The sequence below is a fragment of the Neolamprologus brichardi genome, chromosome 20 (assembly GCF_056152115.1).
Source record: "Neolamprologus brichardi isolate AB-2024 chromosome 20, ASM5615211v1, whole genome shotgun sequence".
NCBI lineage: Eukaryota > Metazoa > Chordata > Actinopteri > Cichliformes > Cichlidae > Neolamprologus > Neolamprologus brichardi.
The window spans coordinates 33,531,835-33,550,072 of record NC_142123.1 but is presented as its reverse complement, the minus strand read 5'-3'; the positions used below and the strand labels follow the sequence as shown (position 1 = coordinate 33,550,072).

At 42.4% G+C, this 18,238-nt stretch overlaps 1 protein-coding gene across 2 annotated transcripts; it reads left to right on the top strand.

The window, feature by feature from the left end:
* Positions 1–985: 985 nt before the first annotated feature.
* Positions 986–17,911, top strand: LOC102792726 (deoxyribonuclease-1-like). 2 transcript variants are annotated; one of them, XM_087834185.1, is made up of 10 exons: positions 986–1,126; positions 9,469–9,629; positions 9,772–9,860; positions 10,655–10,666; positions 12,922–13,008; positions 13,886–13,983; positions 14,097–14,209; positions 14,862–15,019; positions 15,240–15,336; positions 17,253–17,911. In XM_087834185.1, the coding sequence occupies exons 2-10, from the start codon at positions 9,477–9,479 to the stop codon at positions 17,382–17,384; spliced, it is 939 nt and encodes a 312-aa protein (XP_087690311.1). In that variant the 5' UTR covers positions 986–1,126; positions 9,469–9,476; the 3' UTR covers positions 17,385–17,911. The 2 variants fall into 2 exon arrangements, with proteins under 2 accessions (XP_087690311.1, XP_087690312.1); XM_087834186.1 differs by lacking the exon at positions 10,655–10,666.
* The last annotated feature ends 327 nt before the right edge of the window (positions 17,912–18,238 follow it).

Genomic DNA, 18,238 nt, shown 5'->3' with positions numbered 1-18,238 from the left:
AGTGGTGACTGACAGGGAACGGAAAGCCACAGCTGTGATAGATGTGGCAATCCCAGCAGACAGTAACATCAGAAATAAGGAGGATGGGGTAAAGGAGAAGTACAGGGCACTGAAGGAAGAAGTGGAGCGAACGTGTAGGAATAAAGCACAAAATGTCTCAGTGGTAATAGGAGCACCAGGAACTGTGAACTCCCAAACTGGAAGAGTGCAATAGGAACAGGATACCCACACACACCACCTTGGAGCTGTACAGCTCAGCTCACAAGTCTTTTTTCAGCGTCCTTCTTCCTGCCAGGCCTGTGGCTGAGCAGCCTGATTGGAGGGCAGCAGTAGAGTTCCTGCAGCCCTCTCCGGACTCACAGCTCTGCTCCCACAGATCCGCTTCCTCTACCCAGAATTCAGCAGGAAGCATCGAGCTCCCAGCTGAGCTCACAGCTGCATCAGATGAGCGTGGCTCTGGTATGAGTGGAGTAACAGGAAATAATTGCGTTGCTCAACATTTTCTCACAGCTATTAAACTCCAGTGTGAACATAACCGAGAAGCCACGGGATTTCATCATCACACATGATCAGTCACACCTTTTACTGTGGAGCATGTGATGAGGAAATACTCAAAGGTTTTGATTTTACTGTAAAAACACACTTAAATATCCAGAGATGACATTTCTAACTAATCTTAGATTCTCACTGACTCCAGTCCAGCATGCTTTCACTGCCTAACCAAACTTTTGGACATTTCAAGTCATTTCAAGTCACTTTATGTGTTGAATATGAAATAATTCTTATGACGATGATACTTTTTTGCACAGCGCTGTGGGAGCGTTATGTGGCTGCAGTAAGGAAATCAGATTTCACCAGACTACGTCATGCTCATCTGTGGCTCACACCTGCTCGAGGGCTGCAGCTGATAGGTAAGTTGGTTGATCATGTGACATAAAATGGGTGTCACAGATGTCACGATGTAAAAAACGTCCCGTCTTTACCACAGACCCTGAATGCTGCATTTCTACAGGGCGAGAACAACCTGGACGGCTTTACCTGCGCCAGGCTGACACAGCGTCCACACCCAGCGGGACACGCTCAGAGATTTAGCAGCAGACGGTCGTGAGTTGACTCACCTGAACAGGTACGAAAACCACAACTGATCCAGCAGCCGTTACTGGGACGAGACCAGTACCGGTTACTGGGTCTGCTCAGTGTGTGAGTGCTTAAACTGAAGTGGCCGTGGGTGTGTAGGCTGTGTGAACGGACTCTGTCAATGTTTAAGTGTTTTCGTGCCTTTGTGAGGATGGTATTAGTTTTTAACATCTTTTAATTTTCCCAACTTAAATTCGGATGTTTTCAGAGTCACGTCGGAGGAATCTGTGTTGGTATTTCACTGCGTGGCCGTAAAAAAAGAAAAACCACATAAAGCAGGTGAAAAAGCAGGAATGTAAAACAGAGGCGGTCACAGTAGGATGTAGAAAGAAGCAGGAGGTATTCAAATTATGCAGCAAGACTTTAAACAGAATCTTTACTCCAGATTAAATATTTAAAACAGATATTTTCACGCACGCTGTGTAAACAGGAGCATAAATACTAGCTCAGAATTCAGCCTCTTTGGTGTTTTAACAGGAAAATGAAGGGATTGTCTCTGAGGAAATCTGTCTGACTCTTCACCAGCTGGTCTTAGAACTGAAGAAACGTCTTAAAGGAAACTTAAAGAAGTCCAGACACTTTTCTTTCCAAGATCCTTGGATTATTTCCATGAAAATATTCCAAATTCAAGTGTGCTGAGTTGGAAAAGTGATTGGACTCACACTTATTAATGGTCCAGCTGAGCTGAAAGACTTTATTCAGGAAACATATTTGGTGTTTATTTAGAACATGTTGAAAGTGAAAGTTTTGCAGATGAGCTTCAGCACTGGTTCGTAAAAACCAGGTGTGTAAAATGCACTGATTTCTCTGTTTTTCTGCCTGCTTCCTCATTTTGAAGTCGGCCGTGTCTTTGTTCCCTCCTTGATTCATATTTTCAACCATTTTTAATCTTTTGTCCGCCTTTCAGGTCAGTTTGTGCCAAACTGGCATTCAGTCTATTTATCATTAACAGACCTGTTTGGGAGCTTATTTTGGTTTCATTGTGTCTCTTTCTGGATGAAAGAGGCTTTAAAGTCGTGTGATTTGTGCTTTTCGACCAGTGTTAAGCATTAACTTGTTAATAATTAGTGAATTTGACCTCACCAGCTGAAACATTCAGAGCCGAGTCACCGGCTAACCATGTCTGCTGCTTCACGCCTGAACAAAGTGAGAAACCAGCAATGGTACAGTGAGGTTGGTGTCTTGAGCTCTCTAACTGGGACTGTTGACGGAGCCTTAAAAACAGGAACGATTTATGAATTTCCATTTTAGAGTCATGATGAATCTGGATGTGTATAAATATGTGGAAGAAACTATGAAGACAAATCTTATGTGTTTCTCTCTGATGCGGTGAATGGTAATGAGTAGAGTTCCTGTTCTGGTGACAGGACTCTCTGTGGCGGCAGTGATGATGGCAGGAGGAAGTCGAACTATCTGTCGAGGTGGAGAGGAGGTCGGGGTGGCATCTGTTGGTTTTCTATTGCTACTTGTAATCTTTTATAACCTTAACTGAACGTTTCATAGTGTTTTATCAAACTCACGAGTATTTTTATGCTTAAATCTAACAAGTGAGTAAAAAATTAAACCCATTAGTAGATGAAATGTTAGCCTGCACCTCCTGCACGCCTCGACCTTCCTAACAGACATTGAAAGTCTCTGAAATGCACCGTTATTTACTGGCAACCCATAAAACTCCAGTGGTGCATATCAGGGAGGGGCAGGTAGCCGCCATAGCAGCTAGCTCTTAGCATTGATCTTCTAAGATTAGATGCTTCAAACACATCAGATGTCGGACTTTGTGTCCTTGAATTCAAAAACCCCTTAAATGCAGGTCTGTCCTACCAGAGCGCAGCACTCACACAGATCCTTTCTTAAAACTCATAAACAGAAAGAACAATGAAGCAGGCCACACTACACATGAACTGTGCTGCCCGTTTACCCAACGGTTTATTCTCAGAAGTTTGGAGCCATTCACAGAATTTAAAGTCAGTTCTGGATGTTTTACTGATTCGGTCAGAGCAGAGAGAGACGTGGCGCTCAAAGAGTCCTGACCTCAAAGCTGTGGGACAGAAAGACGACAACCGTAAATAACAAAGACGGCCACGTGAGACTCTTTCCTGGTAACCATACAAGTTAAAGTAAATATAGGTGATACTTTAAAATAACACCTGAAATAAGGCTTTTCAAAACACCTGCCGAGCGGCGACACTTGTTTCTAGAACTTTTGTGACAGTGACTACAAAGTAAGCCCCTCCTCCTTTCCCTGCAAAATGCTGTTAACCCTGCAGGACTTCCTGGTTAAATAACATCAAAATCAACTCTGTGCTGTCACTCACTGTGACAGGCCGAATGAGTCTTTCAACCAAGTGTCAGAAACGGTGACGCGAGTGTTTTAATTCTATGTTCAGTCTGAAAGCTGAGGCTGATTAGTTTACAGTTTTAAATCAAACTGTGTTGTTTGTACTCGAAAGCAGCTCGACGACTGTGTAGCCAGAAGCTTAATTCCACAAAGTTTCCCTAGTTGTGAAAGGTGTTGGGGTGGTGGCTGCAATATGATACTGTTTGTTTGCCAACACAGGATTTTAAGGCCTCATGTACTCTGATACAAAAACATCCACAGCCTAAAAAAACCCCAAGAGTCTGAATTGAACCCTCAAAGTGCTCAACTTGGCAAAGCAACTTGTAAACTGTTGCTCGCTTTGTGCTGTAATCCCGTATTGTGCAGGGTACAGTGAGGGTTGTTGTCGTCAGTCAGGTAGGTCGGTGTGTGGAAATCTGGTGTACTGAGGGAGTCACTCGACCGGTCGCACCGCATTTACGCCTGGGAGGGGCGGAGTGAAGAGTCACAGCTGGGCTGACTGACTGTTAACTAACCCGACCACAGCGAGGAACCACTTCACTTTAACTCCTGCAAGTTCCTCATTTTATTATTAGCAGCAGGCTGCATATACATCTCTGCTCGCTCTGTTTGTGCCTCATAAGGTCATGTTATAGTGAGAAGTCATGGACAGAGTGTGTTTGTGTATTTATGGGTTCAACTTTAAAAAGGCTGCATTAAAAACAGTTTGATCAAATGTTTCAGATACAGATGTGCATGTGCTCTCCAATCATGGGAAACTGAAAGTACGACCTACGACTCAGGCTCTCGCGTCACTGAAGGAATTTTCACCTACTCGTCTTTACGGCCTTGCTCCAGTTCACTGGCGTTTCTGAGCAGTGATTTATGCACAGCTGTATTTCAATCACACTGCAGGCTGGTCGGGGTGATTGCAGCACCTCTATTCTTTTCTTGTGCAGTCATTCTGTTAGAGATTTGCTGCTCTGCTATTACATGATCTAGTTACAGCCAAGCTTTACTGTCAGTCAGACAGAGCTGACATTTGACTCTAGAGTACTTCGGTATACAGGAGTTCACGGTCTGCTCAATGAGGTGTCCAGGGCCTAAATCATCATCATCCCTCCACCACCGTGCTCACGGCTGGTGTTTGTGCTGATGTGCTCGGTTTGGTTTTTCCATGATGACCGAACTTCTGCACTTTGGTCTCGTCTGTTCCAAAGGTCTTGTTGTTTGTTCAGATTTGCATTTGCACCTTTGAACGTTTAACATGTTAACTGAGGCCCATCTCTGAGTGCTGCACGTCTGACCTTGGACTGAATCCTGGATGACTGTGACGCTGACACTCAAACGGTCAGATCTTCTGTTTGTATGGAGACGCTCACATTTACACCTGCGGCTGATTTCGAGTAATCTCGTGACTGTAAATGTTAACTGGATAGTTCTGCTGTCAGCGTATGAAAAAGCAGCATCAGAGTGAGATGAAAATCGTGTTGCACAAGGATACGCTGTGTCACAAAGAGCTGCAGTAGCTCGGCACTCTCGAGGAACAGCAGTATTAAACACGGCAGCAGGTTTTTTTCTTTATGGATCAAACAAAAAACAGAATTTTCATGATCAAAACTATTGAAAATGTGCAACAATAAAATGATTTAAAGTGTGTCAGCAAACAAAGAGCTTTTCTGCCCACAGGCCTGAGCATGCTGTCACTCATCCGTCAGACCAGTCAGACCAGTCAGCTCTGCTGGCAAACGACTCCTCCACACTCACACTGTTTCTCCGTCACACTCATGAGTTATGAAAGGATGTTTACGGGCTGAAATTAAGCTGGTGTTTAAAATCAAACGGCACACTTCCTGCTCTCGTTCTCAGCTGTACAAGCTTTTGCGTCTCCTCCCCTGAAGACTGTCAAACATTTCCTCTTTTCCTCTGCAGTCATGAGGCTCATGTGGAGTTTCTCTCTGTCCCAGCAGCCTCGCTCTCTCGTCCTCTTTCTCCATTTGTTGCTCCTGTGAGCTGACGCTGGTGTGTCGGTTAAGCATCACTGACTCACCTGTGTAGTCATTCAATCTGGGAACACATTTGCTTTGCAGCAGGGCCTCGCTCATCGTCATTAAGACGATGAGGATCAGACTAAATAACAGAAGCACCTGTCTGTGTGATGTATGGTTATCATGATGATGCCTTCACAGCTTGGCTCACTGCCCTTGAGTGGCCCAGAACAGTCACATGTCATAAACAAGTTTTACTACCAAAAAGATGCTCAAACATTTAAAAAAGACAATATTTACTCCACCAGCTACTTCTGCTGCATTTATTTTTACGTCAGAATCTTTGAAATATTAAAAATGAGGAAAAAACTAAAGGTTTAAAAAAGTGTACAAAGAGTAGTGTTTTCATCCAAGATGTAGTGAGGTAGAACTATATGAATGTTTAAAGTAAAACTACATTAGTTGTTCAGGAGTGTACACTCCCAACAATCTGTGAGCAACCTCTGGATGAGACAGTGAAGGCTGCCCTCAGGACCTCCTCCCACATCTGGATCAGGGCATCAGTGACCTCGTGGACCGTTTGTGGCACCCAGAGGTTCCTGGTTGGTTTCAGATCTGGGGAATATGAGGCAGTGGAGGAACCCAGAGTGCACTGCGTTAGCAGAAGGGTAATGATGTCATCCCCGCATCTAAAAGCAGTCAGGATCTGTCTGATCTTCCGAGAACATGCAGGATAAGGACGTGCCTCCTCAGGCCTCCACTGACGCTGGATGATGCATAAAACTTGCCTCGACGCCTCCAGACTCACGTCTTCCACATGTGTCAGACCTGCCGGTCCTGTTGATCGCTGGTGAATGCCATTAAAGCTGGGCTATAAGCACAGGTCAAACTCACAGATGCTGCAATCTCCTGTGACGCTCCTGAATTGTTGCTCAATCATCAGGTAAGTAAATCCCAAAAGTTGATTCTGTTCATCTGGATGTTTTCAGTGGGAGAAACGTTTCTTCACTCATCCATCAGTCTCAGCCAGTGTTGGGTAAGTTACTTTAAATTAGTAACTTAGTACATTACTAGTTACTTCTATCAAAAGTAATTCAGTTACTTTCAAAGTAACTAGTTACTCGGGAAAGTAACTTTGGTTTTACTCAGAATTCTCTTGTTAATGTGTTGCTTCCATAACTTTGCCAGTCTTCTAGCTTGCTTACTTGCCACAGTGCACTGTGCCACCTACCAACAGAAAGGAAAAGATAATGTGCATATTTCCACGAGAGAAATCCCACGCCTGGACCGTCGTTGACCGCCGCCATGATTCTAGCCTGCGTCACAGCGTCATGTGCGCCTTTTACATCCAACACAAAAACTGCAGTCGTGGTGCTTTGATTGTACTCAGAACTCAGAAATTCTGCCTCCTGAATAGGAAGATGTAGGTAACAGCAGACTGCAGATGAGCTGCATACAGGGCTGGACTGGGACAAAAAATCGTCCCGGGCATTTTGACTAGAGACCGGCCGCCATTATAGGAAAAATCATAAAGCCTTTGAATGAAAACAGACGCTGTTGTGACAGTGATGTTCACTGTTCTGATGGTATATATGCATCAATCTATCAATCGTTTGTTGTAAGATTCAGATAATTATTTATTAAAAGCGAGACATTTTAAATGAGAATAAGAAAGTATTTCTTTGTGCCCCCCTCTCCCTGTTAATGCCCTACCTGCCCCCCTGGCAACACTTTGCTAGACCCGCCCCTGCACAGTTACCAGCTGTCAGCTACTTAGAAAAGGATCCTGGTGTTATTTGTCTCTCAGAAACAGTTCATAACTTCAACTCATCCATGTCACCTAAAAGGTAAACCTGTTTCTCCATCACAGCTCTGATGATTCAGTAAGGACATCTCCTGGTTTCATCTTCATGTTTCCCTCTCACCACATATCCAAACCCACATCATGACCAGCAGCTTTACAGCTGTGGCTCCAGCAAACATCAGCTGATACTAGAAATTAATATTAAATTAATATTAACAACAGCTGATCAAACGTGCTGCTGTTGTTTAACGCGACATCCACTGGTTTCCTCTTTCTGGCGCAAAGTGGGCGATAAACAAACAAGAGAGACGATCAGCTGATCATTGATCAGTTTCATGATTGAAGTAGAAACGGGAGAGGGAGGGGGGAGAATGAGAGAAGAAGAGGCAGCTGCAGCGTAAAGACACAGAATAAATCCAGCTTTGTGCCTTTTCTTCATTGTAGCTGACGTCCGGGACAAACTGTTCCTTTTCAGCTCAACGTGAAATATTTTCTCTGAATACCAGATGACTCCGTTTTTTAGGGGACGGTTGGAAACTCTACTAACAAACCTTATGAACAAAATAAAGTTCACTATCAGTAACATCATAGCACCACCCAGCTGTATAGAAACTCCGTCATGCTAGCTAGTAGCAGTACGAGTTATTGTAACTGACTGTAAAAAGTCAGCACAATGAAAATAAACTCCACCTAAACTTGGTTTATATCTGACCAGATAGACTGCAGCTCATAACTTCTTACCTGAAGTTCAGTTCACCGCCTCGGGTCTCTCCTCCTCCTGCCTCCCCTTTCCCTCCTCCACCTGCTGCCTCCACCACTTGCTAATGTTACTGAATCTGTGGAAGCTCCGCGATGCCTCCACACGAAGTAACGAATAACGAGCCTATCTAAATCCCAGTAACGAGTAATGCATTCCTGGTTTTGGCATAATAACTAGTTACCGATCAATGGTCATGAGTACCATTCACAGAGAGTCGGGGAATGGCTGCAGACACTGTAAGGTGGTGACAGATGTACCCTTCGGCCCCCTCCTCGACTCAGAGATGCAGTCAGCTGAGACTGAAGAAGTCAGTTGGATGAGTAAGAAAACATTTCTCCCAGTGAAAACGTTACATCGAGTTAACCAGAATCAACCTTTTGGGACCTCTTCAGTTCAGTTTCTGACAGGTTGAAGTGATTTTCCTGGCCATGCTTCTTTTCCCTCCTCACAAAGGAGCAGATATTGGTCCTGCTGCTGACTTTTGTGTGTCTGTCTTCTCTAACGGTCATGTCATGGTATTTCTTCCTCACTCTTGAGACTGTGCTGGGAGGCACACAGGCCTTCTTGCGATGCAATGAATGGACATGCCATCCTTGAGTCGCTGGTGCAGGTAACATCTGACGCTCACTAACAAAACACAAAACTAGGGAGGAAGGAAGAGGAGAGTCATCTATGAACACCGCCTGCTAACACATTTGCTTTTGGGACGTTCTCTTGTTGTTGCCTCTCCAGTGCACCTCATGCTTCCCGACCGGACAGACTGATATTCCTCAAGTTTGACTGACTGTGATGTTCAGCTGCTCCCTGAAGGTTTCTGAGCAGCTTTTGTTTCCATTATGACCTGATATCTGTAACAATGTGACAAGAACTTGGCTCAGTGTAGAAAGTAACTGTAGAACAAGGATCACCCTGCTGTGTGTCCTGTAATGGGATTGTGCTTTTGCATATTTGCATTCAAGTTAAAAATGTAGTCATTTCATATATAGGTTATTAATTTGTGTAACATTTACACTAATGTGAGCCAGAGGCTGCGAACAGGAAACAGAACTTGTGTAAGAGTATCGATAGAAATGGAGTCTGTGGGCGGTGTGGTTGTGCCGTGAGTGGCGTTGCTGCTGCACCGTCTTTGTGTGATGGTTGTAAATTGCTTCTATGTTTCTGCACGTGCAGACAGGAAGTGTGGTTATTAATCTGTAGTGATACCACAGTCACTGTCAGGCCTTGCTCTGTCGTCTTGGCTTTTTGGGGGGATTCATGGCTGCGCGCAGGTCAGACCTGCAGGACGGTTGATCGTCATTGGAATCTTTTATTCTCACTATTATATCAAATTTCCAAACTCAAAGCATTGTGAAGACATTCCACATGTTGGTTTCTGGTAGCTTATCCCACATCAGTGAGAGCTGTGCATTTTGGACACTGTGTGCTTTGCATCAGTGACAGTGCGTCTTTTATTCCTTCACAGATCCAACCATGAGGTGGCGCTCTTCTGGTCTTTCTCTCTTCCTTTTGCTCTCCATTTTTGTCTTGAAGTCAGCAACTGAACTCAGGATCTGTGCCTACAACGTGCAGAATTTTGACTCTGCGAAAGCATCAAACGGGCGACTGATGCACTTTCTCAAACTGGTAACACACTTTATTATCTATTTTATTTTATTTTATTTTTTCCTGCTGCCGTTATGAATGAATTATTGGCAGAATTGGATCTGGTGCTGTAGTTATGACTCGACCTATGACCTTTTTTCTGTGTGCCCGTGTGTGTGTCCAGGTCCTGACTCGTTGTGATATCAGCCTCTTACAGCACGTGGTGGATCCAGACGGTCAAGCCATTCAAAAGTTGCTGTCTGTGCTCAACAGGTAAACATTCGCTGGAAACTCTGGCTTTAAACTATCAGCATGAAAATCTCGTCAGCTGAGTTTATTTCTGCCCCTAAAGAGGACTTATTGTACTCAGTGCTCATTGGTTGCTAATCATAAAGAGAAAGTTTGACCATTAGGTAGGTGGGACTTCTGTGGACAGAGACAGCGTGTGCTTGAAATAATCATATGATGATGTCATTATTCACTATTATTGATTATTTGTAGTTGTCCCATTTTGCGCTCACTCACCTGACCTGGCAACTTTGTTCTCTCTTCTCAAATAAAACCAGCCATATAATAGTGCAGCGCTCCATCAGATTACCTTGCCTCACATCACTTACATCATTTAGGGTATTAGATTTTTCCCAGAACATTTTGATTACACTTCATGTATTTGACAAGAAAAAGTATAAGCAGGAAAAGCATTTTCCAAAATCTTCAGCATGAAGCGAGACTGTGAGAGCAAAAGGGAAGTCTGACCCTTTCTAATACAGCAGCTGTGAGCTCTATGAAAATACAGCACAGGTGTCAGCATGATTCAGTGAATATGGCTGTGGCTTACTCCTGTTTTATGTTTGTACTGACAAAGCTGCAGTTCACTACCAGTCAGTGTTTTATGATAACGATGCAAAGAGATTGATTTATTGCTAAAGAGTGTGTGGGCATGTTGCTGACACACAAGACGGTAAACTGCTCGATCTTTTAATATACTCGACTAGTATTCTAACACTGCTTAACCACAATATGTGCATAATGATGGTCATTATGTGTCTGCTGTCTGCCTTCAACAGGGGATCTGACAGGTACACTGGATTTAATGAGCATGTGAAGTATCATCTAATCATATTCATTAATCCTAATAACCTAAATTTACACCCTTTACTAACCAAAATGCCTGAAATGGTAACACTTTACTTTGGAAAGTCACTATTAGAGAAAATCGGGATGGAAATGTGTCGGACAGGTTTATCAGTCCAGTATTTGTTAAAGGGAAAAGCGTGAACTGAACGATTCTGATTTAACTCTGAACAACTTGAAAGCCTCCTAGTCAGTAGCAGAGCCTTAAAAAGAGGTTCGAGGGCCACTAGTAACCCTCATGAGCTGAGCTGTTTCTGTTATTTTCATGTCTGCTTATAGAGCGACACGTTAGAAGTTAGTGAGGGTGGTGTCTGCTCGTGCACTTACCGCCGGAAAAACCTGGAAACTATTCTAATGGTCATCAAACCTCATGCACGGAGATGTCAAAACTTGTTGTTATGGTTACGGGGAGGTGGTAAAATGCAGTCTTTATGGGGAGAAGAATAGAAACTAGAATAGAAACACAGAAACTAATATCAATCTAAATGCCAACTCAAGTAACGTTCACTACAACCCTGATTATTATTATTATTATTATTATTATTATTATTATTATTGTTACATTTGGTAATAATGTAGCGCTTTTTAGTCTGAGTGAGGACTCAAAACACTTGCCACATTCACACAAGCACTTGTTTCTATGCTTTTCCCATGTAAGTGCTTTCTATCTAACATGAACACATTTATACTCACAATGATGACGTAGCATGGAGACCTGAGCAGCCGAGGATCAAAGCTGTAGGAAACGCAGATGAGCACACATGTGAAAGCACATAACCAAATGTAAATATGTGATGTGTTTATGGACTGCTGACTGTTTAAATTGCAAAAATATTTCTCAACTAAGTGGTTACTGTGAAAGGTACTTTTGACTTAACAAAATAAAGTGTTACCCATCAGTGCAGTGTGTCCAAGCTTTGGGCGGGCGCTGTACAAAAAAAAAACATGCTGTGGGTTCAAGTTGAAGAATAAACATTTTCATGTTTGTTTGTTTTTTTTTTTGTAAATTTTACTTTTATTTAGCTAGATGTAAATATCCCAAACTACAAATTTCCCGTGCTGAAATATGTCTCATATTTCTGACAGCGTGACTGAAATCCTTTCTGTACATGTATAAAGCTTAGTAGGCCGGGTGCTAAGCCCTGGGGAGCTCCACTTCTGGGACTATCGCGCTGGACTGTTTTCATGTGCTTTTTCTAGTATTAAGACTTCATCTCAAGAAATCTTACCGTCATATTTAACCAAAACCCCATAATAAAAGTCCATACAACATTTTAATAAGACTACAGTAGATTAAAGTGCCGAGTTTCAGTATTAATTTTAGTAGCATTACAACAGAATAATTTTAAAAGCTTCTAATGTAACTGGGCATGAAATAGTTGCTAAGCGACATTAGGAGTTACAATGTAACGAGAAAAATGGCTACATGAGTTAAAAAACACACAGAGAATGAAACCACAGTGGTCTCATAAAACAAACATTTGATTAAAATGAAGAAATAGAAGGCGAGGGGAAATGCTAAAATGCTCAAAAGCAGCTAAACAGAGCTAAAATTAAAAAAAATACTCCAAGTACTTGGATACTATATTTAGGTGTAGTAAAAATCACGGGACTGGGCTACATTAGCTTTAGTCATGTTAGCATATTATTTAGCATTTCAGGCACAAAAAGCATTAATGTGTTTCTAAAGCACGATAATGTGGTTACATGCAGATTTACATGTATTACATGCATGTATGACTTCCCACCACAAACACACATGCACAATCTTGTTTTTTGGGGTTTTTTTTTACATTCAGGTTTATTTTGAAAGTGTAAATAAAAAGACCATTAAAAAAATGACATTTTAGTGACTAGGGCACTGGTTACCTAAAAAATGCAATTTGTTTAAATTGTAGGAATGTTGGTATAAATTTGCTTGAACAATGTGAAGAGAGGTGCACGAGGGAGCGTTCATCGAGGCGTGAACTCCAGCAGAGCAGATCACCGGGATAAATCTGGCTTTAGCTTCCTTGTTTCTCTGAAAGAACGATGACGACTGCTCTGTAATGCTCACCTGATGGCTTCATAAGCCCCAGCGGTCCTCGTGCTCCTCTGTTCACATTGATGTTTTGGCGGGCTCGTGTGTTGCGTACTGTGTGACGTGCAGCTCCTTTCTCTGCTGCGTTTTTCACATTCTTGTCTCCTTCTCTGCGTTGAGGTATGAAGAGTACGACTACGAGGCAGTGGCCAGTGAGAGTTTGGGAAACTCTCCTGACGACAAGCAGAAGTATGTTTTCATCTACAGGTAAGACATGGCTGTGGTCAGTGGCGGTCCTAGCCTGTTTGGCGCCCCGGGCGAACACTCCCTCTGGCCTGTTTTGCCTGCATCTTTTGCTCGTTTCTCTTCGCTTCTTTTCTATTATTTCTAAACTGAGCACCTGATGGCTTTCAACTTTTCTTGTCCATCTTCCATTGGTTTTAATTTTGCAGTATTTTCCAGTATGAACACAAATCCACCAACTCTTGGATCACCACAACATAACCTAACAGATCTACACCCTAGTTCACAGATTCACTTTGTCTAAGGTGTATTTCTGGGATTTCACACAACCCAGGATTCAAATCATGAATACATAATGGGGCTTGGATTTATAACATTATGAATGAAATGTGCTTTATTTGGAAGCAGCCCCTCCCCTTTCGACGGGTTGTGTGTGAGACTTTAAATCATCAAACTATAAAATATACATTTTAAATTGTTATTGATCCCTTTACCCCTGGTCCTAAAGTGTATATTTATTTTCTTACTCTTCTTATATTTATTGTTTGTTTACTTAACTGGAGCCTCGTCGTCTTGTCTCTCTATATATATTGGACTGTATGGTAAATGGCTTGTATTTGTATTGCGCTTTACACATCCAGTCATCCACCCATTCATCCACACATCCACACACTGGTGATGGCAGCTACATTGTAGCCACAGCTGCCCTGGGGCACACTGACAGAGGCGAGGCTGCCGGACACTGGCGCCACCGGGCCCTCTGACCACCACCAGGACCCAAGGACACAACGACCGAGACTGTTCAAGCTGGGGCTCGAACCGGCAACCTTCCGATTACAAAGCGACCACCCAACTCTTGAGCCACGATTAAACAGCATTTAATCTTTTCTTCTCCAAACAGGGTGCAGACGGTGAACGTGACGGGTCAATACCAGTACAGGAGCCAGCAGTCGTTTGTCAGAGAGCCTTTTGTGGTTCGCTTCCAAAGCAGGAATGCATGTTAGTGCATAAGAAAACATTTGAATGCTTTTCTTCTTAGTTTCAGATTTAAACTAAAACGCTGCCCTTCATTCTTCTCTTCTTGTTTTTCCTTTTCTCTTTCGACCCGGCAGCAATCGGGGAGTTTATCTTGGTCCCTCTCCACAGTGAGCCCAGCAAGGCCGTCCAGGAGATCAACAAGCTTTACGACGTCTTTGTGGAAGTCAGCAAGAAATGGAACAACATGGTGCGAAAGCTCATCTGATAACAGGCTGATCAGAACAGATGTGACAGAGAACTTTGTTCTGATTTTCACATAATCCGTGTTTGTAAAGGTCTGCTTTAAAATGGAAAATGACTTTATTCACATGGAGCCTTTCAAGGAATCCAAGGTCACTTTATACACACAAGTCAAAAACCACTGACTTTGAAACCATAGCCTGACTCTGCACTCAGGATTTTGAAGCCTCAGTATCAGCATTTTGCCATCTGCAATGTTTTTGGATAATTGTTTTGCAGGCAAAAGTGTCCATATTTAGACAGGAGACGTCAGGTTTATCAGCGAGCTTTAACTTGGAAACATAAAAATAAATAGAAGCACTGACTCCATCAAGATGCAGATATTTATAGAGACTAAAAGCATTTATGCATTTCTTTTAAATGTAAACATTTTTACCCCTGGGCTGTAAATGGTGTACTGTCATCAGGACGAACACGCGAGTTTGTGAATGTGATAACTTGAAAACAAGGCGATGTAGGAGTTTCAGATTGAAACCACAGGTGCATCTGCTGGGAGGCTGAGGGGCAGCACCGGCCTTCACAGCAGGATTTAAAAAACTGAAGTTTTACTGTGGGATACTTTGGAGGCTGACTCACTTCTCGCTTTGTTGTGTGTGCAGAACGTGATGTTCCTGGGAGATTTCCATGCCAGCTGTGCGTATGTGAAACGAAGTGACAGGAGAAACATACGGCTGTTCATGAAGTCAGAGTTCTCCTGGCTGATCAGAAACCGAGAGGACACCACTGTCACCGACGCGACCAGCTGTGCATACGACAGGTGTGTGCTGACAGAACTGTGGATTAACATATAACAGCTGGTGAATGTAGAGAGTGACCTGCTGGATGTCAGCGAACAAAGTGTCAGCTACAGTTAATCTTGTTGTTATCAATCTAACTTTAAAGGTTCATGTGTGGATGAATTTTATGTTCTTGCATTTAATTTTAATGGTTTAGTTTGTGTGTGTTTGAGCAGAAAATAAGTGTGTGTGTGTGCGCAGGATTGTTGTGCATGGAGAACCCTTCCTGAGGGCAATCAAGCCATTCTCTGCAAAAGTCTTTGATCTCGGAGCGGAGTTCAAAATGTCCAGGAGCGAGGTAACTGATCACATGACACCACATATATACTGGTCACATTTAATAGGTCTAATAAAACACAATCATTTGGAAGCGTCAGAGTGTTACAGTCGTTATATAGTTTTAGTTCCTGCCCAGCAGGACAAACACTGCTGTCTGTCTTCAGTGTGGGTTATGATCATCTGCTGATTATGCTGACATCTGGCTGCTTGTAGTCTTATTGACATAATTTTTTTTGGCACGGCATTATGTCTGAAAGCATGAAATTGATATTTAAGAATCCTCTGCAGCGCCCTCTAGTGTGCAGACATAGACAGTTTGTTTACTCATTAAATGTCTGTAAATTAAAGTTTTATCATATCAAACATATCAAATTTAACTCTGAATCATTTGGATTTGCATTAATTTGGTACACGTCTGAAAAGGAAGTTTGATAAATTAGAACATCTTAGTGGGTTCAATTTATCTACATGTTTATTTTAAAGTTATGAGTAATTTGTGTATTTTAGGATGACGGCACATTGGTGAAAATAGTTTCTTGAGCTGTAATAAGAGTACGTGCGAAGCCTGAGCCCTCAAACAGTTACATTACATGATAAAGGAGTCTGATGGTTTTACTGTTTTTAGCTGACAAGAGCGTGCTGTAACACATCTGCACAGATCATTCTCTGTAAACAGATGTTTGTGTGGGAAAATTCCACTACGTCAGCTTTGAGTACTCGGAGCAGAAAAGCCTATTTAAGAACCGGTCTATTTACCATTCTGAAATATTCAGACCAGTCCGTGTGGCACCAACAACCACAGCAGGTTTCAACGTCACTTAAAGCCCCTTCCTCACTCATCCTGATGCTCGGTTTGAGCTGCTGCCGTGTGACTGATCACATCTGTGTGAACAAGCAGCTCAACACTTTGCTAGGTATACCTAATAAAGTGGCCACTCATTATGTAGAAATTATATTATTTGATCATAAATACTGATTCGTAAGATTAATTAGATAAGATAGGATAACTCTTTATTGTCATTGCACAGTCATACATAGTACAGTAGTACAATGAAATTGGAAAACTGTCCTACGTCGGCACTACATATAACACAACACGACATGATACGACACATCACAACGCAACACGAACAACACAACACAGTATAATAACTTAGTAATAAAAAAGAAGAATAAGTGTATTTGTATTGCACACTGTTATTATTGCACCTTGTTATAAATATAAATATTATTATTATTACTGTTTTAAACATTGTTACCTCCCCCCTAAAAAAGTCCAGGGAGGGAGCCAATCAGGTCAGCTGTTTGCACTGATCAGGGCTGTTGCCCTGTTGTAAAAGCTGTCCTTGAGTCTATTTGTTCGGGACCTCAGCAGCCTGAACCTCCTGCCGGACGGCAGCAGCTTAAACAGCCAGTGTCCTGGGTGTGTACCGTCCCGTAGGATGCTACGTGCCCTCTTGAGACAGCGAGTGCTGTACAGGTCCTTCAGGGAGGGAAGAGGATGTCCAATGATTTTTTTTTTTGGGCCATATTGATGACCCTCTGGAGTGCCTTTCTGTGTGCTGTGGTGCAGCTGGAGAACCACACACCGATGCAATATGTCAATATGATACATGTAGAATAATGAGTGTATACTACTTTAATATTGTAAGCACTGATCTGTTGCTGGGTAGCTTTATCTATAATAATACAGCGTCTGAAAAAACAGTATTTAAATCCAAAATATAGAAAGCTGCACAACATAGTTTTGGATTTCCTCCTTTTTAAAAAAATAAATGTCATTTTTAAGTGATCGGCTTTTATCCTCATTCCCAGGCCGGGTGTCAGGTCACCTTAAATATCTGTCACCTTTTCCTGAGTGTCAGGTTAAACTAGCCTGATGTAAACACTGTTTGATGATGTCTGACTCTGACTTCCATTGCTTCTGTCTGCCAGGTGGTGCAGCTGAGCGACCATTACCCAGTAGAAGTGGTATTAAAGAGCTCCGCCCTCTTCCTTCAGGCCACGCCCCTCCTGAGCCTAATAAGTGCCTCTGTGATCGTCTGGTCCTTCCTCTCCGCCCTGTGATCGTCCCGGGCTCTGAATGCTTTATATACTCGTTTGTCTTTTTTATTCCAAAACCAGTTCACCTTGTAGCCGTGCCAGGATCACTCGGCGCTGTCCGTTCTTTTAACACGGGTTTATTTTATAGTCCCAGCTCTACTGCTCTTAGACCAAAGTGAAGTGAGCAGCGAGGCAGCTCCAGCAACAGAAAAATGTGCAAAATTTAAAACAAAAATTCAAATATGAGACTTTCAGGATTTTTGGTGCTGATTTTAAAATATTTTAAATTAAGGTTTTTGCATCAAGACGAAAGCGCATCCAACAGTCTTGTTTGTTCTGAGGTGAAAATGTAATCTGATTTTATTTTTTAGGAGTTCTTAATGTGTTTTCTTCTTCCTTCCATCTTTTTCTTGATATGTCCCCCTCGGGTCTGTACAGAAACTGATGTAAATATTTAGAATTCCTCTGAAAATGTTAAGATTTTCATTGTTTGAGAGTTTTATAAAATTCAGTAAAGTTTTTTTAATAGTAAAATAAAATTTAAAAAAAAACATTCTTAAGATGTTGTTATTTTGTGACGAGCTGCCTGCATTGATACAGGTTCACCTGAAAACACCACAGGGATGGATCGATTACTAAATGAGAAACACACAAGGGTCATCAGATAATCAGAAATACATGCAGCACAGCCAGAGAGAGAGGAAAAAAATCTACTTTTCAATAAATGATTTAAAAAGCAAAAGCAGATGATCCTGTTCTTCAGACATGGTGACTCGCCATCAGTCCTCCTGCAGGTGCTGCAGCTGCAATCTGTCAGAGCAAGCTGCTCCACCAACGAGGAAGACAAGCTACTTCCTCATTGTAAAGATCGTTCCTTG

Excerpts from the sequence above, each read along its gene's own strand:
- LOC102792726 (XM_087834185.1), top strand. The coding sequence starts at position 9,477 with ATGAGGTGGCGCTCTTCTGGTCTTTCTCTCTTCCTTTTGCTCTCCATT. Across the intron at positions 9,630-9,771 it reads TGATGCACTTTCTCAAACTG|GTCCTGACTCGTTGTGATAT; the intron begins GTAACACACTTT and ends GTGTGTGTCCAG. Across the intron at positions 14,210-14,861 it reads GCAAGAAATGGAACAACATG|AACGTGATGTTCCTGGGAGA; the intron begins GTGCGAAAGCTC and ends TTGTGTGTGCAG.